Source organism: Pteropus medius, unplaced genomic scaffold (assembly GCF_902729225.1).
Source record: "Pteropus medius unplaced genomic scaffold, Ma_sr-lr_union100, whole genome shotgun sequence".
Classification (NCBI taxonomy): Eukaryota; Metazoa; Chordata; class Mammalia; order Chiroptera; family Pteropodidae; genus Pteropus; species Pteropus medius.
The window spans coordinates 835,309-861,852 of record NW_024355990.1 but is presented as its reverse complement, the minus strand read 5'-3'; the positions used below and the strand labels follow the sequence as shown (position 1 = coordinate 861,852).

Genomic DNA, 26,544 nt, shown 5'->3' with positions numbered 1-26,544 from the left:
CTATGTGCGTGAGGGGCTCTGTCGAAGGAGAAGGGGGCCACGGGCACAGAGAACACTAGCCAGACAGCTGGCCAGGTACCCCTGCACCGCGTGCCCTAGGGGAGGGGTGCCCACAGCCCCAGCCCAGCAGCAGCTCAGGCAGAGTCCGGCTAATTGGAGCAAATGGGAGGGCAGGCGGCCTCTCAGCAGAGGTAAATAGAATTACTCACCCGCCTGGCACTGGGGCCCCCCCAGGGGGCCTTCGCCCCTGCCATCCGCGGCCGCAGCTGAAGCAGGGAGTCACGCGGGAGGCTGGTTAGGGGTCCGGCTCTCCTGTGGTCCAGGCGGGCGGCCTGCGTCATGCGATTAGCGGGGGCTGCAGGACTCGAGGGCAGTGCCAGGCCTGCAGGGGAGGCCTGAGGCCCCCGAGTTTGAGGCTTCAGGCCACCTCTTGCCCCAGGTCCCCTAGCCCCGAGTCCCCTCCGAGCCCTTTCCCACAGAGGCTCCCCTGCCAGCCCCGGACGCTGGGAAGTCTGTGCAGGCACAAGCTCCCCTGTGACTGCCCTGGGACGTGTGCCACTCACCCAGGGGCCTCCCGACGGCCCTCCCCGTCCTGGCTCCCTCTGCCCTTGTCCCTCACCCAGTTGCTGTCCCCAAGGGAACTAGAGCAGGCCGGGGGAGTCAGGGGCGGAGGTGGAGGCCCGGCCGGGGCTGGAACGTGGGTTCTGACCAGCAGCCCTGCAGGTGGGGTGGAGGAGGTTGGGGGGTGGCACCCACACAGCCTCACTCTCCATCTAGGCCCTGCTGCCCCCCGAGTCCTTCCCCTGGGCCGTTCCCCCTAAAGAATGCAGAGGTACTGCCAAGCCCACGAGTGCGCATGCGTGCCTGCCACGAAAACAGGTGTGAAGGCCAAGAAAGAGGAAATCAGGGACTTGGATGAGCGGGTCTCAGACCTAGGACAGTCCCATGAACCCCCAGGAGGGCAGCTATGTGCCAGGCAGAGTAGGTCCCCGGGGCCGAGGGGCTCCAGGAGACACCCCCAAGGGGATCAGAGTGACTGGACACATCGGGAGGAGCTTCACACGACCTCGTGGAGAGCTCAGGACTTAATTCGTATCAGTACACAGAAAATGAAGCAAATTTTTTTTAATAAAGCAATCACTAACTCAGGGAAACAAAAAGTTGAGCAGAATAAAAAAATGTGACAATTTACCACACGGCTCAGCTCTGAATACATAGACACTGATGTAACCGGACGAGGGAGAACACGCACCCTCTGGGGGGCAGTGGAGGCACCGCGGGCGGGGGGGCGGCGGGAGGTGGGGAAGGGGCAGGTCTCCGGTGCTGTTTAACAGCAGAAATGCGAAGCATCAGCTCTGTGGACGCGGCTGCCTGCAGGCCAGGGGCGGAGAGGCGCCTCCCCTCCTGCAGCCCCGCCAGCTCCACCCCCGCCTGCTCCCCACGGTGCAGTTCCTGGGCTCCCCCTTCCTCTATCGATCTGTAAAAGTCAGTGTTTGGTGACTCCCAACCTCTCTCCCCCCACCCCGTGAGTCCCCAAGTCCACGCTGCAGACTCGGCTTCCTACTGGCACCCCAACTCCACACGGCCACGACGAGCTCCTCACCTGCCCCTCAGCTGAGGGGTCCTCACAGGCCACCCTGCTTCTCCCCTGAACGCCCACCCCCCGCAGCGGGCCTTTCACACCCGGGTCTCCTGCGAGCCCACTGGGCCTCACCTCACACCAGCCGTGCAGGAGACAGAGGGGCCGCGCACAGCACACGCCGCCACCAGCCAAACCCGGACCGTGGGGAACTCCACCACCGAGCCCCCGGGGCCTTCGAGACAGGAACGGAAGGGAAAGGGAGGGACGGGAAGGCTTCAGGGTGTGAAGCAGCCGTGGCGGGCGCTCTGCCTGGCCCTCAGCCCCTCACTGCCTGGGAGACGGCCTCAGACCCCAGGGGCGTGCGGGCCGCGCGTTCACAGTCAGGACTGCAGCTCACGCTCAGTGCACACACACAATCAGCGCTCACTACATTGTTGACAGAAACACAAGCTAAGAAGCCAGAGTCAGGCCAGTCTGTCGCTGGTTCCCCGTCCTCACTAGCAGGATGGGGTGACTAAGCTTGCCCCACGGAGCAGCCGAGCCTGGATGACAGCAGCAGTGTGTGTGCTTGGGGAGCAGACACACCTGCCCACCAGGACGGTGGCCTCGCCCCCAGCTGCCCTCCCCTCATGAGGGGCAAGTGCGTGTCCCCAGCTACTCACAGCTGAGTAGCTCCACCGCCTCAGACTGGGTGCTGGCAGCACAGTCCTGGGTGCCACCTCTGCCAGCAACTGGGCTAAGAGCGGGGATGGCTGACATCAGTCCGCTCTGGCCTGGACGCCGAAACCCCTGTTGTGGCTAAGCTGAGAGCTCGCCCATGTGGCAGAGCCCCCAGTGTCTGGACCCCAAGCTGGGGTAGGCAGCATGGGACCACAAGTCTGCTGCCTGGTCGGGGCTCCGGGCCCGACTGTGCCTCTGCAGACTGGGTGCTGTCTCCCCAGCTCTGTGCTCGCTGCCCCCAGCCCTGCCCTCCCCACCCCCCAGTGCTGAGCCGATCACCCTCCCTCCCAGCCTGTGGCCTGTTATGTACACTCCTAGGTGTGAGGTGTCTTTGGCAGGACAATCCCAGGCCAACGGCCTCCATTTCATAGAGAAAACCTTGATGGGTGTACCATGGGCCCACTCAGGACCCTGGGGTGGGGGGTTATAGGCCCAGGAGCACCCCCACTTCTGGGTGAGGTTAGGTGGCCCAGAATTCAGGCCCCAGTGTGGCAGAAGGCGGCTGAGGAGGGAGTCCCCCTTCCAGCCCACAAGAGGGGAAGACCCACAGGCCTCTCGGAAACCCAGTCAGGCTGACTTCGAAGCAGTTAATATGTTAATGAGCTGACCCCCAGCAGGCTGCCTGGAGGGCCCAGCACCCCTCTGGAGCAGGCCTCTGGACTACCACAGCCCACCCCCTTGCTTTGCTCAGGAGGGGAACTGAAGTGGAGCCTGCCATGAAGCAGCTGTCCCGGCCATCTGAAGTCTTGTGGCTTGTGCTCCTTGTGCCAAGGCTGAAAACCTGTCAAGTGCATCCATGAAGAGACAAACAGTGGCAGCAGACACGAGCTCTGGGCAGCCACCCAGGAGGTGGACACCAATCTCCACCTGAGGAAACTGAGGCTCAAGACAGCAATCTGCTCAAGGTCACAGGTACAGCGAAGGCTGGCTGGGTTCCAGCCTGCCCTGCTCCCTCCCCTATAAGACCCTTGCTGGCCACCAGGAGTGGAGGGTGTGATGTGTGCCCCTGGCCCACACCTCCTGCCCAGCCCAACAGTGGAGACCAGCTCAGGCGACCCAGCCCTGGGCATGGGAACTCTTAGTAAAACGCCCCACTGGTCCCCAGGAAGCAAACGAGGCCATGGGGTTACCGGGAATCAGCCAGGGCAGCAGCCGGCGCCCAGAGGCAGCAAGCCTCAGAGGCTGTCACACAAATCGCCCTTCCTACACCCTGGCCCTGGGAACCACCTCCCAGAGATGTCTCCAAAGCCACCAATGAGGTTACTCAAGCCCCAAAATACTCTTCTGGGAAAAGATGCTTCCAAAATAATTTCCGCTTTGTCTTGTCTGGGTCTGGCCTGCCAAGGCTTTCCAGGTTTGAAGGTCAAGCGTGCTCAGGTCTCTCGGGGGTCCAGGGCTATAGAGGGGCTGCCCCCCAAATACCACAGGAGCCCAGACCCACCCCAGCCTCTGTCCTCCAGGAGGCCTCCGCCTCCCACAAGTGGCCTGAGCACCCCCTAGTGGACCCCAGGCACCAGACAGAACCTCTGGGCCCTGGGGCCTCGACCATGACCTGGGAGTCCCAGCACCGCGTGGACGGCGGGGCCGAGGCCTGACAGACCACGAAGACGATGCAGTGCCGCCCGCCTTTATTCACTGGCCCTCAGGCTCGCCACAGACTTTTGGGGAGCACAGGAAGAAAAAGGGGCCCTGGTGACACTCCCAGCACACTGCACAGAGCCAGGACCCCCCAGGCGACCTCACGCCCTTGCCCAAGGGGGCTGCTGTGGCCACAGGGCTGCAGACACCAGGCCCATGTGAGGGGTGACAGTGGCGTCCCAGGCCCGGAGAGCCATCCTGAAGCTGATGCAGGAAAGAAGGCGCCAGGGCTGAACAGTGTGGGGGGGATATTTGCTCCCCGGTGTGTCCGGGCCAGAGAAGCAGCGGCGTGAGGGACCCCACGCTGGCCGTGGTGGGGCTGCCTTTTTCCGGCCTCCTGACCACCTCAGGGTCACACCTGGCCTAGTCCCACAGGCCCAGGCGACAGCAGAGGCCCCCTCTTCTCCCTCCTGATCCTGGAAGTGGCCGGGGGTGGGGGGTGCAGTGGACGCGATGGAAGGGAAGGGGAGTCAGGCTCAAGATCCCGGAGGGTGGGCAGGGCCTGCCGGCTCCAGAGACAGAGCAGGCGCTGGCAGGGCCCAGACCCTCTCAGTGACAGGGGCAGCTTGAGATCTCCCCACAGGAAGGGACGGGGCTGGGGGAGGAGGGGCAGGCCTTGGCCATCCATCACAGGTCCTGGTCCTGGTCCTGGGGTTTGCCTGCAGAGTACGGCCCCTCCCCCTCCCCCTCCCCCCCAGGAGCTGGGCCCACAGGAGGGGAGGGGCCACCACCGGGAGGCACCAATCTCCCAGAGGCCAAGGGGGGCCCGCGCGTTAGGACTTCTTGGCGTCCTGCGTACTCCGGCGCTTCAGGTCGCTCAGGTCGATGGGCTTAAAGGCTGTAGGGGAACAGGGCAGTCTGCGGAGGGCACACGAGGGGCAGCTTCCTGTCCTCAACCTGCCCCCACCTCCGGAAGCCCTGGGTCCCGCCCACCCTGCCCCGCAGCCTCCCAGTGGGAAACAGGAAGCGGGCGCCCCGCCCACTCACTCTTCAGGCTGGGGTTAGGGGCCTTCTCCACGTACTCCTGCACCAGGCCCCGCTCGCTGCCGGACACCTGGCTCCGCAGGTCCCGCTCCACGCCCTGCCAGGCTGCAGGAAGGAGGGCGCCATGCCAGTCCAGCCCACTGGGCAGAGTCTCGGCGGTCGGTCTCCGAGCCAGGAAAGCATCCTTCCCCTTTCCCCACTCGGTGTCCCCAGTCCCTCCAGCCCCCAGCTCCCCTTCACGGCATTTGCCCCGCCCCCCCACCAGCCAGTGTTTGACCTACAAGTTGTCCCCAGCATAGCCCCCTGCCTGGGGCCTGGACCCCCCTCATCTGTAAGGCATGGGGCTGTGCTCCACCCCAGCCCGCCCCCCAGCCTCTCGTGCCTTCTCCATCCCCCGCCCCAGCACACAGCCACCCACTTCTGGAACAGCCATGGGCTCCGCAGAGTGCACCGTCTCCCACAGCAGCCCCCTCGCTCCGAAACAACCCAACCAGCTTCAAATGCTGCCTTTTCTGGGGTGCTGCCTGCTCCCCATTACCAGAGCCTGTCCTCAGCACACAGGTCCCATCGCCCCACCTGCCCGGGCTGGGGGCCAGTGCGGTGGAGCCCACACCCCGAAGGGCAGGAGGGGCTCGGGGGAGGTCGGGGCACCCCGCACACCTTCGTAAATGAAGCGCACATTCTCCTCGTGGGCCGGGGTGAAGATCTCGCTGCTGGTGGGGGGCGGGGGCCACTGTTCCTCTTGCCGTTGTAGACGACTCTGGAGACAGGGGAGCTGTGGGGGCACGTGAGGGGATGCTGAGGGCAGAGTGGGGACCCCACTCCCCCGCACCGGGCTGGCCCCCGCTCCGCTGCCCGAGACCCACCTGGTCATCGCTGGGGTGTCTGGTCCTCGTGTTGTGCTGCGGATCCCCTCGGCCTCTGAAAGGCAAGGCCGGGAACACGGGGGGGATGGTGTCGCCTTCTCCAGAGGGTGGCAGAGAGGGGAAGGGCATGGGGCGCATGTGGCTTCTCCCTTTAAGTGATGACACGCTGCTATGGCCTCACTGCCACCAGGGGACCCCCGATCCAGGCTGGCTAAGGATGCTGCGGACTCTGCCAGTGGGAGCCAGGGGCAAGGGGACCAGCAACAGGCATGGCTTGGAGCAGCCTGGGCCCCCAGCACTGGGGAGCTCCTCCTCCAGAGTCAGGAACCACGGGATGGCGACATTCATTCCCCTTTCCGGAGTGGCAGGACAGCACCTCCCCCAGCAGAGCTTGGGTCTGCAAAAAAGGCCGCGGGCTGCGGTCGTCCCTGGGACCCTGACTTTTCACGGCCTGAAAGGTGAGCATGTTGTTTCCATGGTCTCACCTGTGAAAGGGGGGCATGCTTCCTAGTGGTGAGGGGCCCAGGGGACACCCGGAGCCTGCCCAGCTTCCTGGTCCCTAGACATGGAAGCCAGCAGGGTGGGAAGGCTGCAGGAGGGGTGTGAGCCCAGAGGAAGCTCCAGCCAGGACCTAGCGGTGAGAGCCTGGAGCACCGCCTGGAGCACCCTCTCCGCCCAGAGTTCTACAGCCCTGGGTGGGAGTCTATTTTTAGGCTCACTCAAATGTGCCAGCTGGACGGCATCCCCTCTCTGGCTAAGGACACACAGCACAAAGTGAGGGAGCCAGCTACAGGGCCAGTCCCAGGCCTGGCCTTGTCCCAGAGCAGGGCAACCGCAGGTGCTGGGGGGTGGAACTGGGGTACCAAGAGCCTCCCACACCCACCTGGAGCCCAGTGGGCCCAGAATGCCATGTATGAGCCACAGTCCCTCGGGCAGGGAGGAGGGGAGCGGGGGAGTGTCCTCTCTGATTCCCTCAGCTGTGACAAGTGATTGGCATTCACAAGTAAACAAAAACCCACAGGCCAAGGCAAAAACAAAAAAACCATAAAACCAGCCTCCTGGAGGCAGGCAAAGAGGGCCCTGTGACCCTTCCAGGTCGGGGGCCAGGCCGTCACAAAGTGACTTCTCCTTTCTTGGACATGGGGACCTCCAGCCCATGGTTCTCCTGCCCAGGGCAAAAACACAGGAGCATACCCTGGGGACACTCGCCCCAAGGGGCTGTGGACAGGGGGACAAGGCAGGAAAGCTCCAGTGAGGCCATCCCCTGTCCTCTTCTGTCTGGCGATACTTCAGGGCACCTGCCTCCCCAGCCCCGCCCACCCTGGGCCTCTGCTCCCAGAGCTCCTCAGCCCCCACTGCTCAGCTTCCAGGGGCCGCCCAGTCTTTCCGGGCGCGATGCCTCTGGCTGCCTCCCTATCCGCTTCACCTCGGCAGTTCCCAGGCCGGGCCCAGGCTACCCCAGAGCAGCAGGCCTGCAGTGGACTGGGCCCTCGAGCTGAGCCCCAGACCCCTGGAGCCCTCGGTCCACAGGCTGAGGACCCGCCCCACACCGCCATCGGCTAGGCTTCTAGACCAGACCAGGAGCTTGTAGAGGTCACTAGTTCCTAGACCCAGGACTGTGCACTTGTCACCAAGCCCCCCACCCCTGCACAGCGGGGAGGTGTCTGGCCAGACTGCACCAGAGGCACCTTTGCCAGGTACCAGACCTCAGCAGGTTCTCACGTCCGGGACGTGAAAGACAAGTAAAACAACATTTAAAAAGAAAGCCATGTCGGCCTCCTCTCGTGGGTGGGGGAGGGTCACACCCCCGCGGGGCCTGACTTTAACAGCCTGTGTCCTACCTACGGCCTGGCTTCCCCAACCCTGATGAACCTCCAAGTCCGCCCACTCCCCTCCGGCCCCTCTGCAGGTTTTCTCACTAGAACCTTCTTCTGGCCCCGTCCTGCTGAGACCTCGCCACTGGCAGGACCCAGGGGTCCCCTGGATGCACCAGCACCCTCCAGAGAGGCCAGGGGCCTGCAGCTTGCCCGCCCGCACCACCTCCTGGGACTCCTCTAAGGAGCGGGGGCTCCGAAATCTGACCCCAAAGGAAATGTCCATCAAAATCAAACACATGCAAGCCTGTGACAGCCATTCCGGTCCATTGCAAGCCTGTGACAGCCATGCCGGTCCATCCGGGGGGGGCAGGTGGAATCAAAACCTGGAGCAAGAGGTGCCCACTGGGCCAGGATGACAAAACCTCCACTGACCCCAGCAGGAACGGCCTCAGGGGAGGAAGGGGGACATCCAGCAAGAGGCCTGGGCTGGCCAGTATGTGTGCTTGGCTGAGCAGGGCCACTGAAGAGAGGGTGTGGAGGAACCAGGTGACAAGAGGCTGGAGAGAATGGCACAGACCAGGGACACCCAGAAGGACCCACCAAGCCAGAGAGGTCCGCTGAGGTCAGAAGCCTAGGTCCCACGGGACAGAGACCCCTGCTTAGCTCAGGCGAAAGTGTTGGGGGTGCGGCCGGGGTGGGGACAGGGGCTCAGGCGGGACGCCCAGGCCAGAGAGTGACCTGGCCTTCACTGCCACAGCAGCCGTGAGGGCAGACCAGGGCACCCCACTTCCCACGCCCTCCCCACGGCTGTCTCCCCGCTCCCACTCGCAAAGGCTACCGGCAGGAACACTTCCTTGAGAGCGAGCTCCTCACGCCCCACAGGCCACCAACTAAAGGGACCTTTTTTGTGCTTCACTAGCTGTGCAGTGGGCTGCGTCATCCCCCCCAGTGCACCACGATGTGAGGCGCTCAGGGTTACTGCCGTGGCACGCCTGACAATCCCACGACAGTCCTCCCTTGGCCCACGAGCCCCGCCTCCCGCCACCAGAACGCTCCGGAGCTTCCGCCACCATGCTCTTCAGTCACTCCTTCCCATTCCCAGGGGCGGCCACGCCCCAAGTGGGGACAGCATCCTGCACCACCCTCCCACATCCCCATACATGCAGATGCCACCACGATCCTCCCAGCACTCCTCCCCGAGTCGCTCCTCACCTGACACCACCCGCCCTCCCCTTCCATCAAGCCCTGTCTGGCCCCAACCTACTTCACCTGGTGTCACGAGCTCCTGGATCCCCTACCCGCCCCAAACACAATCTCTGCCACAGAGCCACCCCTGCCTGCTGCCATCGCTACAGACGACCACACGCTGCCCCCTGCCACACTGTCAACCCCGAGCATCGTGCCGGCTGCCTAGGCCACAGCACCTGATGGGCCGTGTGCTGGGCACCCAGCACGGTCCAGCCCACTCTGGGGCTGACGGTCCTCCAACCCTGCCACCCCCAGGCAAGTCCGTTTCCTCTCTGGGCCTCCATATCCTCATCTGAGCCACAACGGTCCCCAAGGATGCTCACCCTGCCCTCCTGCTCCACAGGGATCCAAGCACAGCCACGTAGAGCCACCACCTCAAGTGAAACCTCCGTGGCTCCTGATCCAACGGACAGACCGGCCAGCGGAGTACGCCGTCTGACCTGCACTCCCAGAGTGAAAGGCTGTTGGTGCCGAACCGTGAACCAGGACAGCTCTGAGCAAACCAAACATCAAGCCAGCCCACCCGGAGGGAGGAGGAGACCCGAGATGCACAGGCACTGCGGCAAGACAGCACAGCCACCGGCTGCGGCGGGCGCTTCCCAAGGGCTGACCTCAGGGCGCCCCTGCACTGGGCGCTTGACGCCTAGCTCTCGCCCTGCACAGGGCCAGGAAGAAGGTGCCCTGACGGCTCCCACTTCGGAGGCTCGGCAGGTGAAGTAGCCTGCTGCCCAGCAGAGTGGGGTCTGGACCCCAACCTCTGGGCCTCCAGGGCTGGGCCCAGACAGCTCGGTTAGCTTGAGCACCCCAGAACCCCCTCTGCCTGCCCCGCCAAGCAGGTTCCAGAGGCCCTGACACGGATGTGGCCCTGCGCAGACACGCGGAGGGACCTTTCCTCAGCAGGGACCCATGTAGCACCTTGATCTTCCAGGGGAACCACGGGCTCCTGAGACCTCCTGGAGAGAGGTAAGGCGTGGGGAGGAGCAAAGCCCAGCCTCTGTACCCTAGTCTCACACTCTTTCCCCCCACGCAGCCATATGCCTACAGATAGGACAGGACAAGATACTCTGTTGTCCAGAAAAGGGACAATGGACATTCTGGAGTTAGAACCAATGATGCAACCAGCTGCTAGTCCTTCTGTGTTCCTTCGGAATTTCTGCCACTCAAATTTTCTTAGCTTCCACTTTCCCGTCATATTCTGTGTTTGGGGCTCTCAACAGCCTAGTTGCAGCCAATGAGACATCTAGAAAACGACCTCGTGCCCAGGCAGGGTCAGCAGGATACTGGTGAACTAGATGCCAAACGGGGCTGGAGTCTAGGAAGACCCCCCGGCCAGGCCCTAAGCGCTGCACCGCCTCTCGCCCCCCTTCCTGGGGGACCGCGGCAGCTCCCTCCACAGTGACAGACCTGGGCGTGTGCGCCCCATCCCGTGTCACCTGGAAATCCCACCGTCCCGTCAACTCACACCAAATCAGACCCCCATCGCCTCCCTGGACTCGGGTCCTGTCCACCCAGAGGGTCGCTCTCTGCTGCCCGCCGACACCTCGGGGCCTCTGCTCAAGCTGTCTCCTGCCCCCGACTAGCCTACTCATCCCTGGGGGTCCCGCTGAACGACCACCTCCTCTTGGAGGTCCTCCTGGGACAGGAAGGGTGACACGACGCTTGCATTTGCAGACGACCTGAAGGTGCTTCGCCCTGGGCTGCTCTGGGAAGCCGAGGCACGGCGCCCGCGGCCCCCGCCCGGCCCGGCCCGGCCCGGCCCGGCCCCGCTCCCGCGGCGGCGCTGAGCCCACCGCCCGCGTGGGTCGGGCCCCGCCGCCCCCTTCCCACCGGCGCCGGGCGGCGGGGCGCGAGCGCAGCAGAGCCGCGGGGGCCCGGCCGGTGGCGGCGCGGGGCCCGGGCGGCGCCCCCGGACAGGGTCTCCCAGGCGGAGCGAGCGAGGCGTCCGGGGACCGGGCGGCCGCAGCCTCGGAGGCGGGACGGCGGCCCCGCGCCCCCCGTGCCCGCCGCGCCGCGCCCCCGCCCGGGGCCCTCCCCTCGCGCCCGCCGCTCCGGGGCGGGTCCCGGCCGCGCCCGCTCCGCCCCCGCCGTCGCCTCACCTCGCCGTTCGGCCGCCGCCGCCGCCTCCGCCAGCTGGGGCCCGGCCGGAAGTGACGCCGCGCCGCAAACGCGCACGCGCAGGCGCGGGCGCCGCGGCCACGTGACGGCGCCGCGCGGGGCCGCGGGCCGTGGGCGGCGGGGCGACCCCGGCGCTGTCCTCGGGACCCCCAGCCCAGCGCGGACAGCGGGGCGCGCCCGCCGCCGGAAGCGGCCGGATCCGGGGGACTGGGATGGGCCGGTCCCCAGTAATCAGGCAACCACCTCGGGCGTGGGCATCACATTTATTGAAAAAGTAAAAACTGTTCACAATAAAAAATTCACCTGGAGAAAAAGCCAGGCCAGAGGTGTGGGACGGGGTCCGTTCCCAGGGACGGGGTCCTGGCCAGCCTGGCTGGCTCTAGCGCCCCGCGGGCGGGCACGTCCTGGCACTTGGGAGAGGTGGGCGCCCGGTTTTTCCAGGGAGGATGACAGCCCTGGGAGGACAGGGCGGGGCTCAGTCCATCCTAGTCCCTTTGAAGAGCTCTACCAGGTCCTTGAAATCCGGATCAATGAGGTCGGAAGGCAGATCACCGTCATCGTTGGCTGCGTCTCTGTCGGCCCCCAGGGAAATGAGGTACCTGGGCATAAAGAGCAGCCACGGCTGTAGTGGAGAGATGGCCTGGAGGAGCGCCCCCACCCCAGCTCTGAGATCCACCTGTTATTTCTTTTTCCAGGTGGGGTTAGTGGGGTGAAACCTGACCCTTTGGAAACTGGCTGACTTTTCCAGTTTGCTCCAGGGCGGGCAAGGGGACAGAAAGGAGATCACAGAAGCCCTTACGGTTCTTAGTGACACCGCCAGCTTTTGGGGGGCCACATCCTGGAGGCCCCTTGAGGCTGGAGGAGTTGGGATAAAGCCGCTGGCCTCACCCTCTCACCTGGCTATGTCAGGGTACCCGTCACTGCAGGCGATGTGCAGGGGCGTCCAGCCCGTCTCGTCGCGCTGGTGAATGTCGGCCCCGTATTTGACCAGCAGCTTCACACACTCCAGGTTTCCAGAGAGCACGGCTTCGTGCAGGGCCGCCAGGCCTGGGCAGGGCAGGGCAGGGCAGGGCGGGTCAAGGCCCAGCCCTCCGCCTGCCTCCCCACAGACCCTCTGCTGGTCCCCCGGGCACTCACCTGAGGGGTGGATGGTGTCCAGGGCCACTTTCCGAGCCCGGATGAAGCGTCCCACCTGCTCCAGGTCACCCTGGCGGATGTGGTCCAGAAACAGGACGTCGTTAGGGAAGCGCACACTGCGTTCCGCCAGCAGCCGCCGGCGCCGCTGCCGTGGGCTATAGCGGGCATAGCGGACAGTTCTGCTGGGCATCCTGGGGGCTGTGGTGTGGACCACCCCTGAGGGGACCCTCTTGCTCCGAGAGGAATGCGCGCAGCTGGACCAGACCAGCGTGTAGGCTCTTCTGGTTGAGGACAGTGGCTCCCAGCACAGCCACCGCGATGCCTCCTGTACTCCCGGTGGCAAGGGCACCTCCCACTTATATAGGGCCCGCAGAGCTATATAAAGCTGCGCAGTCACGCTCACACTGCGAAGGGCTGAAACCGAGCTGCTCTCCGCCTTGTTCTCAGATCATGTTTGGTGGCTCGTCTTTCAGCCCACCTGTCGCTGTGCCCAGCCAAAGGGGTCAGATCCTTCCTGGCTATTGCACCCGGCCCCACTGCTGGACCTGGAAGGTGCCTCATAGAGGACACTAGAAGGACAGGGCCTATGAGGGAGGCAAGTAGGTACCAAGAGCATCGAAAAGGGCCCAGGCCTGGAACTCTGGGAGAAGGGCCCGGCAGACGGTGAGGGTGGCCGCCTCCGCCTTCCAGGAAACTAGGGGAAGCTCAGGGCCCTGACCATGCCAGGAAGAAGGCCCGCCCGGCCCTACCCATCACCCTGTCTGCTGCTTGTCGCTGTTCGTTTTGGCTTGCATCACTCTCCTGGGCCTTCCTGCTCGGGAACCTCCCAGGTTAGAATCTAAGAACCTCAGCGCCCACTCAGGCCTGCCCACCCCACCATCCAGGGGAACCCCCTGCCTCCCCTCCCTGCAATAGCTGGTTCTCCTGCACCCTGAACCCTGTCGCTGTGCCCCACATTTCTCCTGGTTCCAGGCTCCTGCAACTTCCTGGACACATGCTCACACTTAAGGTGGCATCCAGTCTGTGCCCCAGAGACAGGCCGCCACGTCTCAGGTGGTGTGTGCCTTCTGCACCCGGCCCAGCGTGGACTCACCTGTGGGAGCCCAGCCAGTGGAATGTGAAGACATTCCAGCAGCCCAGGCCAGCGCCACCTGCCTTCGCTGCAGCAGCCAGTGTCTGAGCTGGGGCTGTGGCCTGGGTGAGGGAGTGGCACCAGGGAACGAGATGTGAGCCCGGGACATGGGACACGCACGGAGCAGAGTGGGGTCAGGAGTGCACCTGTGGAGTTAGGACAGGTCCGCAGCACCTGAGGCAGGATTCCCCATGACCGCCCTAATGAGGTGCCAGGCTGGGGGCCCTGAACAACAGAACTTGGTGCTCTCCCAGTTCTGAAGGCTGGAAGTCCCAGATCAAAGTGTCAGCAGGGGCAGTTCCTTCTGAGGGAAAGCCCTCTCCTGGCTTCTGGTGGCACTCCTTGGTCCCCTCTGCTTGGAGGCACTTCAGCTCGTCCCTGCTTCATGTTCGCACGGCATTCTCCCTGTTCATGTCTATGTTTGCATCTCTTTCTGTCATAAGGACACCAGTTACTGGGTTAGGGCCGCCTGCTCCTGTGTGACCGCGTCCTGACTAATCACATCTGCATTGACCTATTTCCAAATAAGGTCCCGTTCTGAGGTGCTGAGGTTGGGACGCAGCTGAATCCCCAACACTGGGGAGTTAACGGAGGCCTGCCTGAGGACAGAACTGAGTGGCCAGGTCTTCGCAGCGGGGGCGGAGGGTTCCGGTAGCTGGGTCACTGACAGCCTTTGCATCCCCAAGCTGGTCTATAACCAACAAAATCAAATCGATAAATGTATCTGACATCCTCTCAGAGCAGGGCCTTTGGGCCAAAAGCTGTGGGCAAATAGGGCAGTGCCTACCGCGGCCCCCGGGATGGGTTTTCTCAGCCTTGGTCCACCGGCCAGCGGGCCAGCCCAGAGGCCCCGCGCCACCGCCAGTTACACACGCCAGGGCTGGAGGCACCCCACCCAGGCCAAACACTGCAGGGCCCTGACGTAGGGGCGGACCCCAGGTCTCCTGCACTTGGGGCTTAGGGGAAGGGGCTGCGTGGCTGGCGGTCTCAACTGGTCCCTGGGGAAGAGCCAGGGACAGTTTCTTCCAGCTTAGTTACAAGAAACCTGGAGACTGAAAGCTCTACCCCGCAGATAAGAGACAACTTTCCTTTGATGTGCAGATAACCTTTTCTGATGTGGAAAGTTCTATCTGCCTTGTCTGCCCTCCCCGCTCAGAGGATCAGGTGAACAAACCCTGGATGAAACTGCCACGGACAGCATGGCCCTCCCTAGGAGTGACCAGGCCTCCGGTGAGACAGGCTGGGGCAAGGCCATCGGGGTGGCTGTGTTGGAGACCTCAAGGGGGCCTCCGGGCCATCTGCTAAGGGTGTGCTGGGAGCTGGCGGTGGGGGGCTCTGCTGCCCAGAGCCTCCCTAGTCACGACAGGTAAATGCCCCTGACAGGTATCTATGTGCTCTTCTATTCTAGCGAGGACGTGGGAGCATGGACGCGCCCTGCAGCACGGCACCTAGGAGACTGTCAGCCGCGGCCACAAGCAGCCTAACCTGCCACCGTCGCCACAGGTGTTTCTCATGCAGCCATGTCAGGACTGAGCCTGTACTCAGGCGGTTCTGTCCCTGATCCTTCTCTGCCAGAGTGAACTCATGAAGTGACCTGGTTCGCTGGATTTAAATTTCTGACATCTAGAGGACTAAAACGGGAAAACATTTAATGCAAAAAGCTCACTCTGAAAAGTGTGAGGCACACACCCCGTAAGCTCCGCCTCCAGCAGGAAAAGCCACAGGGAGCCTGCAGGAGGGTCATGGGGAGCCCCACAGACCCCTCCCCTCCGGCTCTGGGGGCAGGGGATCTGGGGGGGCCTGCTGCACAAGCCCAGCAGAGGACAGCAGCTTCCTTCCTACCACCTGGAGAGGACAGCCGCAATAGGACAGAGTGAGGACCAGAGTCCCAGGCTGTTAAGCCTCAACCGCCCAACCCAGAGAGGGTGAAGTCACCTCGCTAATCCACCAGGCCAGCCAGGTCTTGGACTCCGCCCCACAACCACCCAGCCAACCCAGGCCCAGGACCGGTCATCAGCTACATCTGCAAAAGGGGATGGGGCTGGGCCTGGGGACACCCCCTCCCGGGAGCACGTGATGCTAATGCTCCTGCAGCGGCTCCTGGTCCCAGCCTTCTGTGCAGAGGGCCGGGCTCCCACAGCTGGTCCACCCCGCCACCTACAGGGTCACACGGTCACTGGGGCAGGGAGCAGTGGCTTGGGCCCAGCCCACCCTTGCAGCTGTGACTCCTCACAGCCCCGCTGTGCTGGAAAGAGCTGCTTTGGAAGCCAGAGCTACCGCCTCACGACCCCCTCCCAGGGTGTGGAACCCACCCCCCACCCGTGTCCTGCTGTCTGCTCCTCGCGTCCGCAGGACTGAGGCGCAGCATGCAGACCCCGGAGTGGACTAGCTGGAAGGCCACTCAGGACCAGCGAGGGACGCCCGGCTGTCGGCCGCTGTCAGCTTGTGACTCCGGGGGGGCAGTGTCTGGATGCTGGGGTGTGGGGACAAGCCCGGGCTGGGTTGGCGCCACCAGCACACTCCCTGCAGGTCCTCACTGTGCACCGGTGGCACAGCGCTGGCCCTGGATGGCAGGTGACCTCATGCAGAGGGCAAGATGGACCCCCCGCTGGGAACGCACCAGTGAGGGTGAGGGAACGTGACACCCCCACCCCCTGTGGGCCCCGGCCACTGAGAGAACCATATTCACAGCAAGCCCCACGGGCCCAGGATCACCAACCAGAAGGTGAGCCTCAGAACTGGGGGGCTGGGGACCGGGGAACGCCTGTCACTTCCCACTCCAGAGGGCTCGCCGGATGTGGGGGCTTGATGGGGTACGTGGGGGCCAGGCAGGGCTCTGAGATGCTCTGACCTGGGCCTGTCAGGTGGATGCGCCCGCCACCTCCACCCATCCTCTTGGGACTGTACGCACGGCCCTCCTGCCCTACCTGCTGCTGCAGGTGCAGACAGCAGCAGAAGCTGAGCCCGCCCTCCAGCGTGGGGGTCCCCGGCTCTCAGAGGGGCTTGGAGGCATCCGTAACCCAGGCTCAGGAGGGCAGCCGGGCTGGCGGAGAGCTGATCTCATGCTCTCCCGTGCGGACCGCAAGCTGACGTTCCAGAAGGCAAATCTGCTTGACCAACTCAGTGACTCGTTCTTAAACTAGATCCTCTTCACATGTGTGTCTGGCAATGTCGTGTCACCGGTTCCAGAAGCCTGAACGCGCTCCTCACCGGACCCGGTCGGCCCAGGCCTTGGTGGGATGGGACCGCCACTGCACATGGACCTGCCGACCTCTGGCCAGGGCTGACGCCACTCCGGTGGCACTCGAGCAAGATCCGCGTCATGACAACTCAGTGCCCAGGTAGGGTGATGCCACCGTGGCGGTCACAAGTGAACCAGATCAGCTACAGCACGTGCAGGGCCAGGCAACACCCCAACTCCCCGCCTGGAGACGCACAGGTGCCCCCCGGGCCGTGCGCGCCTCCATCCCTGCCCTGAGCTCCTGGAAAGCAGCATCTGGACAGGAGCGGCCCGGCCAAGCCCACGTCCCCTCCGGGGCTGGGGGCCCAGCCCACCTCAGAGGCTGCACGGCAGAGACGACAACAGGCACTGAAATTGGAAGTTTATTTGGCCAATGAGTTGTCCCCACGCTGTGGTGGAGGGACCTGAGGGCCGCTGATGGCTGGCCGGGCTCGAGCTCCCGCGGCTGTGTCCCGGCCTGGAAGTGGAGGGTCCTGGTTCAGGCCGGCTCAGGCCTCAGCGGTGAGGAGCCTGGCTCGGGGAGGAGGCCCTGTCTTGGCCCCACCGGCGCCCCCCAGTCATGGCGGCCTCTGCGACAGAGACCGGAAGTCTCCGTTTAACCACACGCTGCGGGAGCCACACTCGGTCACAGCAACATGGGTGTGAGGGGGGTGACCCGTCCGGCATGGCTTGGGCCCTTTCCACACAGGGCACATCGGTCTCCAGGGTGGCCCGACCAAGGTGAGCAGAGACCCCGATGTCCAAAAATGTCCAAGAATCCCACAGATGGAAATTTTTAAAAGTGATAGTATAAACCTAACGGGAGGGAGACACTGCCACGTGAGATTCGCAAACATTTTTGGGCGCGTTCTGGAAGAAACCGTGTACGAAAAAGTACATCAATTAAAAAAACGGGCCCCGAGGTTGGCCTGGGGAGGGTCCTTTCCAGGAACGGAAAGGCGGAAGGAGAGGCGGGTCTAAGCCTACGCGTGTCAGTGAGGTGTCGCCTCACGAAGTCCCCCGCACTTCTGGCTGGTGCGCCTCCCCCCCGGGGGCCCGGGCTCCCGAGCCTCGCTGCCGGGGCTGCAGCTCCGAGGGCGCGTCAGGGTGCTGGGCTGGTTGTGACATCACAGTTCGTCCTTCACAGCTTTCTGATCGTCGTCTTCCTCCAGGTCGGGCTCTTCTGCCTCCTCTAGGTCTTCGAGATCCTGGGACACGGGAACGAGGGGGGGGCGGAGAGTCGGGGCCCTGCCCGCACGCTGGGGGCCAGCCGGCCGCTGGGGCAGGAGCCTGTGTGTGCAGATGCCTGCCCCCCACCCCCGCCCCCGCCCGCCGAGGGCACGAGGCCCGGGCAGAAGCAGAGCGCAGCCCACACTGCCCGGCGGGTCAGTGGCAGGGGCTCCAGCGGCGTCATCCCCCTCCCAGCCCTCAGGGTTTGTGGGGCTGGTGAGGCCACTGGCCACGGCAGCGCAGCTGCCCGGGCCCAGCCCCACCCTGCTCAGCAGCCAGAGAGCGCTCCCCGGGGTGACGGCCCCCCCACTTCTCCAGGCTCCAGGCAGGCGCCGCAGGCCTGGGCTGACCATTCCCTCCCCCTCCCTGATGCTATGTCCTGCTAGTCACCGGCCCCCATCCCTGCCACGCCCTCTTGGCCTGGGTGCACGTCCAACACCCCTCTGCTCCCCACGGCTGACGCTGACAGGACGCCTTAGCCAATGGGTCGGGGACGGCCACCTGAGCCCAAAGGAGCAGGGAAGCACGCGGGGCGAGTCCGATTTCGTCAGCAAACGTGCGCATGCACAGACCCTCCCGAGCCACCCGGCCCTGGCGCGCACAAGCCTCCGGAGCCAGCTGCCTAGGCACGTGTTGGTGGAGCATGGGGAGGGGCCGCAGGGGCCGCCACTTACATCGTCATCCCCTGCCCCGTCCTGGCCGCCACTCTCCAAGAACTTGCGAAAGCCTTCCAGGGTCCGCTCCCCGTTGTAGTCGATGACCTGTGGGGAGGCAATGAGGAGCGGGAAGCTGGCCCTGCACCGGGGACCCCTCGGGCTGTGTCCCCCACCCCACCCACCCCTTCGCGGGCAGGACAGAGGCCCCGCGCCCCCCCGGAAGGCGCACCGTCCTGTCTGCGCTGGCAGGGAAGAACTTGAGCGTGGGGAAGCTGTGAACTTTAACGGCCTCCACCTCGTTGGCCGTCGCGTCCATCTTGGCGATGACAATGTTGTCGTGGTCCCTGTACGTCTCTCCCAGCTTATCCCAAATGGGAGCCAGCTGTTTGCAGTGGCCACACCAGGGGGCGTCTGCAAGGAAGCAGTGAGTCTCATGGGGCCAGGGGGCTGCCCTGGCCGCCCGCCCCGAATCACCCAGGCAGCACAGACCTGCGAGAGGCTTCACTTACAGAATTCCACGAAGACGTTCTTCTTCTCATCGAAAGCCACCTCTTCAAAGTTGGTCCCAACCAGCACTTTGACAGGCTGCTTGTCCCAGTCCTCAGGCAGCTCCTGGCTCATCAGGTGGGGCTGGAGGCAGGCAGAGCGGGGTCAGGCCGCCCGCAGGAGCCCCACAGGGACACACGCTGCCCGGCCCACGCCCCGGGCAGTGCACCCAGGACGGCCATGTTCACAGCGCCCGGCGCCCCGTCCTCAGAACTCTACACCCATGGTGTCAGACTCCAGGACACAGCCATGCCACGGCACCAGAGGCCAGCGCAGGCCACCCAGCCCAGGGCATGGTGCCCGCACCTTGACCTTGCCATCCAGGAAGCGCTGGCAGAAGTCCGTGATCTCGTCTGCTGTCAGCCCGGCTGACTCTGGCTTATACTTGGTCATCTCCTCCTCCAGGGTGATCAGGCGCACGGCCGGACACTCCTCCTTCTTCAGGCCGAAGAACTCGAGCACGCGCTGGTTGTCGGCGTGGTCGCTGTCGATGAAGATGAACAGGATCTTGGGGAAGAAGAGGCAGGTTGGAGCGGCGCCGGGTGGCCGGCAGGCTGCGGGTGCCGCCGCCGCCCCCGCTCCATGGCCCCTGCCCAGCGGCCGGCACGCACCTTGCCCTTGAAGCGCTCGGCAGCCTTCTTGAAGCCACTCAGCTTGCCGTCGCGGTCGGGCGCACTCTCGGGCAGGAACAGCAGAATGTGAGTCTTGATGTCCCCTCCAAAAATCTTCGGGGCCGTCTGCATCACAAACAGGTCACGAGCTCAGCTACTGACGCAGGAGATGCTCTCAACGGCCCCAACGCCACTGACGCCCGGACGACCACGGGGAATGAGCGGGGTCCCGGGGCACCGCACGCAGGCCCAGCAGAGCCGTACCTGCTCGGTGAACTCGATGACCAGCGGCAGCTGGTTGTGCTTGATGAAGGCCAGCAGCTTCTCTTTGGTGACCTCCCCCTCAAAGTCGTTCCGGCCTTCGTCAAACTGGGGACGGAGAGAGGCCCTGAGCCCTGGGGGACTCGGCAGAGCCGCCGTGCGCCAAGCTCCCCAGCCCAGGATCCAGGGCAGCGGCCTTGCAGCCCCGTCTTCCTATCTGGAGTTCAGAGACAAGCGAGCAGGCCCCACATGCCTCTGTCCATAAATCACAGCCGGGGAGGCCTGCAGGAGTCAGCACCCTTCCAGGCGCGTCCCCAGGGAAGGAGCATGGGCTCCCCAGAAGCACAGGTGGGCAGGGCAGCCTCCCACGTGCCAGAGCCCCCACAGCTGGTCACCCCTGGCCCACGGGGTGTGGACCAGCAGGCTCCCCACGGCATGAGCGCTCCACATTACAATGCCAGGGATCCCTCCTCATTTCAAAGTCCCTAAAGCAACAGCTCTGTGTGTGGGCCACACCCTTGTGGGCAGCCTCAAGGTCAAGGCGAATGTCATCATTGCAGGCAGATGTTGTGGGCTTCCTCACGCTTTCTCCCGAAAAGGGTGGTTTTACAGAGGCAGCACGCGACACCACAGCGGACTGAAGGCAAAAGGCCCCGCTGACCTCCCTCTCGGTGGACGTTAGAGAGACCAGCAGAGGCACCACTCTCACCTGAGATACTGTCTGGGAAAATTTCATCCTCACAAAAACGTTATTTTTGATGACTCGTATTGAGTTGTTTACTGTCATTTTATAAAGAATAAGTTTTTTAAATTTCTCAGTTCTTATTTCTAACACAATAAGAATCAATAGGTATAACCCACGTACACAGAAGCTCTCTGGGACCCCAGTAACAAGAACTTGGGGAGTCCTGGGGCACAAGGGTGGAGGTGTTGTCGTCCACCAGAGGGCCGACGGGGGGCCTTCCCGCCCAGGTGCGGCCGCAGCCCCAGATAGGTGCAGGAACAATTCCTGCCACAGAGAGGTTGGGCCTGTGCCTTTTCAGGTAGGCAGTTCAGGTGAGCCTGCCATCCGTCACTCCCCTCAGTTATCAAATGACACCTGGAGAGAACTACTCACCTTTTCTTCCTCATTCCCCCAAATTAGCATCCAGAAAAGCAAGTGGCCCCTCCCTGCTCCCATACCGCCTCGCCTTAAGACCAGACCAGGGCCAGGCGCTGCGGGCACAAGCCCCTGCCCCTCCCCGGCCCCCAGCTGAGGCCGAAAACTGCTCTATATGCCCCACGCCCACAGACGTGGGGACAGTCACCAGCGGAAAAGCCGAGGCCAAGAGCACTGGTTGAGAAAATGAGAAGCTGACTGGTGGGCTCCATTAGATGCACAGCAGGCCAGGCCAGGGGGTCCTGAGCCCCAGTTAGGGGCAAACGAACCGCCGTCCCCACTCGTCCAGCCCCTCTGAGCAGCCAGCACCGCCCAACTTCATGCTGAGCTGTCGCTGTTAAGCCGCCATCATTTTGGTATCGGTGCCACACGCTCCATTTTCACTGCCGCGGTCGAAAGCAGAGACGGCCTTCGTTTAGCTGGGGACAGTCGCGGGAGGGCTGGGGCCCCAGGCAGGAGACCACCCCGTTTCTGGCAGTGGCGGCCAGCCCTGCCGGCCCATAACATGAACGTCAAAAAAAGGCTCTGACGCTGCGGGAGCGGAGAGCCGCTCCAAACGCCCCGGCCTCCAGGGGTAGAAAAGAGGACAGGTGAACGGCAGGACAAAGAGACGGGATGCTCAGCCCTCGAACCCGTGGTCCAAGCCGGGATTTGGGCTCAGGTGTCACTGGTACCACTGCCCTCATCGCCCTGCCTGGCTAGTGGCAGCTGGCCCCTCCAGGGAGCACAGCCACCTGCTCCACTTGGGGAAGCGGCCGGCTCAGCCAGGCTGCCCCGGACAGACAGTAAGACCCGGCTCACTTTGAGGAAGTGGGCTGAACGGCCTGGAAAAGGGGACACGTCAAGGCTGAGACCGGAAACAAGAAACTGACTGTGGCAGCTGAGAAAGCGCGACGACGAGCCGGGCAGAAATCTGAGAGGCTCTGGATCCGAGCCTCGTCCTCCCGCCGATCGGGCTCCGCCGTCCGACGGCAGCTGTGACCCGCACTGACCCACACGGCAAAGGCCACGGGCTCGGCCAGGCTGCGGCCCGAGCCGACGGGAGCTGCCGCGAGGAAGAGGAAGCGCCGGCCACTCACAGGCACCGGACCCGAGGGCTCGGCCGTGCCCGGCCTGTATCGGCACACGGGGATCAGCGGGCACCAGAGTCTTCGCGGAACAAGAAACGGTCATTCTAACCTCCAAGGACACACGAATAGCAAAATCCACACGCGATCGGGGGCGAAAACGGGCCCCTCGATGTCAAGGGAGAAGCGAAAGAACAGTGTGGACCGAAGTCTCAAAGCCTCGGACGCCCTCCCCGCCTGCACTCTCGGATGAGACCCAGGGTCCCTTCAGCACGCGCTCAGCTTCACCCAACACCGCGTGATTTTCCCAGATATTAATCGCAATTTTTCGGGCACTTTTGCGATGACAACTCGTCAATCCCTCAGGGAACTTTGCGAGGATTTCCACCGAGTAAAGAAAGCTGCGTAACGCCCTGAACTGTCAAGGAAGGAGCTACGGATCCGCCCCAATGACTAGGACACAGAAAGCAAACCTCTGGCGCCCAGAAGCACCCTGAGCACTGTGGGGTCCCGCCCCTTGGGATAGCCCCAGCTCACAGCCAGCGCTCCCTTAGGTCCCTGCCCCTCACGGGCACACAGGGCCTCTTAGAGGTGGGCCTGCCAAACCATCCTTCCTGATAAAGGGGACAAGGGTCCTGTCCCCAACCCTGGAAATGTGCCTCCCATCCTCCACTCTGCACTGTGCTTTTTGTCCCCAATCCAGGGACAGTCCTGGTCCACAAAGAGCACGCGGGCTCGGCTGGCCCATGTCCCACTGCCCGGGGTCTGAGGTAAAAAGCAAACACGCCACCGCCCCGTCAGAAACGCGCGGACCTGAGTCCCACTGGGCCCTAGCAATGGCGCCAAGCGGCGGAAACACCAGTCCTCGCCAAAAGCCCCTTTACACAAGGAAGGGCGCTGTGACGGGCCGTTTTGGAAACAGAAACCATCCAGAGTAGGATGTAGTTACAACGTAGTTACAATGTAGTCGCCATGTAGCTAAGGTCACAGACGCCTATGTACCTGAAAGTGGTTCTAACAGCAAACTGTTACATGTTTCACCACAGTTTAAAAGAGCTGACGCCCCGCCCTCGCAAACACAGCACAGAGCCGGCAGTGGCCAAACAAAGGGCCACAGCCCCGCACCTGCTGCAGGCTGGACGCTGATAACGGCCAGGGAGGTGGCAGGCCGGTGCCGTGGGCGAGGTGCTCCAGGCGCTGCGGTAGCAACGCGGCAGGGCCACCTGCCCTGGGACACACGCACCCAGCAGAGCCGCCGAGGACCACTCACCTTCTTGAAGAGGACAACCCCGTCCTTGTCCAGCTGATAGTTGGAGAACACGTCACTATTGGACGTGATCCCAAAGGGTATGTCATCAATGGCCTCCGCTGCCAACAGGAACTGCTTGGCAAAGTCCGACTCCACGTCCTGGGGAAGAGGACCAGAGGTGGCTGCACGCCCAACACCGAGGACCCCCCGCCCGCATCGGCGGGGCAGAGTGCAGTACGCAGGCCACAGGGACCCGTCCTCCAGCGAAGGGGTACAACGACCTGAGACCAACCCCAAAGCCCCTACCTTGAAGAAGCCGATGACCGTCACCTCGCTGGACTCCACCAAGGCCTCGGCGGCGGCCTCGTCAGGCAGTGTGGTGGCAGCAGGGCCCGTGCGTTTCTTCAGCCAGTTCACGATGTCGTCGGCTTCTCTGCCAGCTGTACCCAAACACAGGCAGGGTCCACCTGAAACCCGAGCCCACCACCCTGCCCACCCTTACCTGAGGGCACAGCCAGGCCGCACGCTCTTCCGTGTGGGGGACGCGCGCCTCAAAGGAGGCAAAGGCAGCGGGTGCCTCTGGGTGGCAGAACTACAAACCACTTTTCTTGTCTGATCTCTGCATTTTACAAAATTTCCTTGACGTGTGCGTTCATTACACGCACACACACCCCCTACCCCAGGGGTCTCATACCAGGCTTTGCCTTAACTGGAGATAACGTGAAAATAAAGGAAGGAAAAAGGGGAAGGAAAAAAAGAAATAAGGCTGGTTGCTAAGCCAGTCTCGAGGCCAGCTGCCTTGAGGGCGGGTTGCCCCAGCCTGCTGCCCTTGCCCTTCACACCTCCTGGACCCAGGACCACCGGAAGCAGAGGTGACAGTCCTCCCGACACCGAGGCTGCCGGCTCTTCCCTCCCTCACGGGGCTTGACTACCTGGCCCAGCGTGAGGGCTGCCGAACCTCACGTAAAGGGTTCTGCCAAGTGGCAGCAGAAAGCTGAGTCATCAGTCACAGGTGGGGCTGGGAGAATCTGATCTATAAAACCTACAGCTTCGTGACGGGTCCCTCGGAGCTTTGGACGAGGCACTTCCTGTTCCCAAAGCAACACGGCACTAGCCGGATGATAAAACAGCAGCCCGGAGAGGGGACCAGAGCTGCTGACAGCAAAACTGACAAGACCGGCTGCTTGAGAGAATTCTGACGGACGAGCCACGGAACCGGTTTTACAGACAAAAGAGTCTCCTTCTGTCACAGGTGCTGCCGGGGCTGCGAAGGGGCCCAGCCCCGTGCAGGCAGCCTCGGAGCAGGCGCACAGCAGAGGGCTGCGTGGCCGGCGGAGCGGGGCTTCGATGCGGGCTCTGCCGTGGCGGCTGTACGCCTCGGCTCTCAGCGGCCAGCGCGGTGGCCAGCACAGCTGGCGGCACCCGCCACACTGCTGCTCAGCCTTTGGACAAGCCTCAGCCCGCTGTGCACCCCTGGGTGCCCTTCTGCCCTCGAGAGGTGCTTCCGGGATGAGCTCGCAGAATCCTCCGAACCGAACTAGAGCGAGATCTCGGCCCGAGGAGGCTCCCCTCCACGTCTCCGCAAATGGGCCTCCCCACCCGCGGGTGTGCTCCAGACTGCAGGGCCGCGGTCACACCTGTATACTCCCTGGGGGAAGCCGTGTCTCCATTCTTGAAGAACTTGATCGTAGGGTAGCCGCGGACGCCATACTGCTGGGCCAGGTCAGACTCCTCCGTGGCGTCTACCTTGGCCAGTCTGATTTCGGAACCTTCCGCCTTCAGTTTTCCAGCCGCTTTGGCATACTCGGGGGCCAGGGCCTTGCAGTGGCCGCACCAAGGGGCATCTGAAAAGGAGAGCGAGACGCTGGAGAGCAGCACCAGCCCCAGCTCCTGGCCTCCCACCCCTTCTCCCGGTGCTTCGCTCCGTGAAGACCTGATCTGCTCGCCCAGACGACCCCTCCGAACGCACAGGGCTGAGCTGACAGCCCGGCGCTCTTGGGCAATTTCGGGACAGAGGCCGTGCCTGACAAACCAGCACCACCCCCCTCTGCTTCGTCACTGTTCAGCCCAGGAAGACAAATGCTGTAATGATTAGCAGCTCCCTACCACCTGCACGCAGACCACTGGGGCAGCCCGCGTCCTGGAGTTTCCCTCAGGAGCGCTGAGAAGTTCAGAGGCTGCCGCTGCCACACCGAGTTACGCCCAGTCCTGAGTAGGTGACACACATCTGTGCACACCTGCCCAGAGACTCGTACTTAGATCTGGCCCTGCACACTGGGGACCAGACCGCCTCCCAACCCAGGTTAGCAGCTGTGCTGGGCCTAAGACTTCCATCCCTGACAGTCAAGGCTCAAACACTCAGAAACACAGAGGTCTGGGTTCTGGCGGGAGATACGGTACCATCCAACGGAGCGTCGCTGCCCTGGGTTGGAGGTGGTGCGGGCAGGAGCGGGGCACTTTAGGGAGCAGTTAGGGGTCTGGCCCCGGGCCTATTCCTTTGTATTTGTGGCAGCTCACACAGGCGACCATGTTTCCCCTAGGCTAACGGAGGGACCCTGCCAAGTGGCTGTCAGGCACAATGGAGTCCTGGCTCTCGGCTGTCACCCTTAGGGTCCGGCTGTTGTCCCCAGAACGCCGGCAGTGCAGGGACAGTGACAGCAGGTCTGTGGGCTGTTTCGGTGGAAGATGAGCCTGCCTAGGGGCTGGGAGCCAGCGTGTCCAGGGTTGGCCTGAGCGTTGACAGCCCTGAGGACCCCAACCCACTGTGAGGTTGGAGGAAGGAGGGTGGAGAAGGAAGCCCGGCCCTCTGTCCCGCGGCCCGATCAGTCCCCACTCTGTTCCCTCTGCGCCTCCTCCGTCCGCTGTCCCCGCCCCGTCCCCCGCTGCGTCCCCAGCCTTCCACCCCTGGACCTCCACGGCCCCCTGCGTCGCTCGGTCCCGGTCCCTGTCACCACCCTGCGACAGCGGCGAGGCCCGGACGGCACTCACAGAACTCCACCAGCAGGTACTTGTGGGCCGCCAGCGCCTCCTCGAAGTTGCCCTTGTGCAGCACCAGGACGTGGTCCTCCTCGTCGGGGTCGGCGCCCGCGCGACCTAGCGCGGCCAGGGCCAGGCAGAGCAGAACGCGGCGCAGCATGTCGGCAGCGGGAGCGGCGCTTCAGTTGGCGCCGCCGGACAGCGAGGCCTCGAGAGCGCGCACCGCCCGCCCCGCTCTTATAAACCCGGCTGCCCCCCGCGCGCCCGCGTGCGCCCGCGCCCGATTGGCCGGCCACCCCGGGGCTCGCCTCCGCCGCGCTCTGATTGGAT

The 26,544-nt window shown here is 63.8% G+C and overlaps 3 protein-coding genes and 2 long non-coding RNA genes across 6 annotated transcripts; 1 reads left to right on the top strand and 4 right to left on the bottom strand.

Moving 5' to 3' along the window:
* Positions 1-1,108: 1,108 nt before the first annotated feature.
* On the bottom strand, positions 1,109-2,545 carry LOC120600013 (uncharacterized). The gene is made up of 2 exons (XR_005652057.1): positions 1,715-2,545; positions 1,109-1,477 (listed from the first exon to the last, which is right to left on the bottom strand). It is a non-coding gene; the product is annotated as an uncharacterized LOC120600013 (long non-coding RNA).
* Positions 2,546-3,913: 1,368 nt separating this feature from the next.
* On the bottom strand, positions 3,914-10,600 carry MCRIP1 (MAPK regulated corepressor interacting protein 1). The gene is given in 7 exon segments (XM_039859225.1): positions 3,914-4,778; positions 4,928-5,029; positions 5,585-5,650; positions 5,653-5,722; positions 5,791-5,845; positions 9,179-9,295; positions 10,471-10,600. Coding segments are annotated over 7 exon segments (525 nt in total). The 5' UTR covers positions 10,521-10,600; the 3' UTR covers positions 3,914-4,713.
* Positions 10,601-11,214: 614 nt separating this feature from the next.
* On the bottom strand, positions 11,215-14,287 carry PPP1R27 (protein phosphatase 1 regulatory subunit 27). 2 transcript variants are annotated; one of them, XM_039859599.1, is made up of 3 exons: positions 12,108-14,287; positions 11,867-12,017; positions 11,215-11,569 (listed from the first exon to the last, which is right to left on the bottom strand). In XM_039859599.1, exons 1-3 carry the CDS (start codon positions 12,295-12,297, stop codon positions 11,446-11,448), a joined length of 465 nt encoding a protein of 154 aa, XP_039715533.1. In that variant the 5' UTR covers positions 12,298-14,287; the 3' UTR covers positions 11,215-11,445. The 2 variants fall into 2 exon arrangements, with proteins under 2 accessions (XP_039715533.1, XP_039715532.1); XM_039859598.1 differs by having other exon boundaries at positions 11,867-14,287.
* Positions 12,802-17,339, top strand: LOC120600214 (uncharacterized). Its single transcript, XR_005652144.1, has 3 exons — positions 12,802-12,937; positions 14,341-14,469; positions 14,623-17,339. It is a non-coding gene; the product is annotated as an uncharacterized LOC120600214 (long non-coding RNA).
* P4HB (prolyl 4-hydroxylase subunit beta) lies at positions 16,830-26,436 on the bottom strand. The gene is made up of 11 exons (XM_039859592.1): positions 26,227-26,436; positions 24,876-25,082; positions 23,545-23,678; positions 23,260-23,397; positions 19,767-19,871; positions 19,503-19,628; positions 19,198-19,398; positions 18,855-18,975; positions 18,575-18,756; positions 18,364-18,450; positions 16,830-17,667 (listed from the first exon to the last, which is right to left on the bottom strand). The coding sequence occupies exons 1-11, from the start codon at positions 26,372-26,374 to the stop codon at positions 17,587-17,589; spliced, it is 1,530 nt and encodes a 509-aa protein (XP_039715526.1). The 5' UTR covers positions 26,375-26,436; the 3' UTR covers positions 16,830-17,586.
* Between the last annotated feature and the right edge of the window lie 108 nt (positions 26,437-26,544).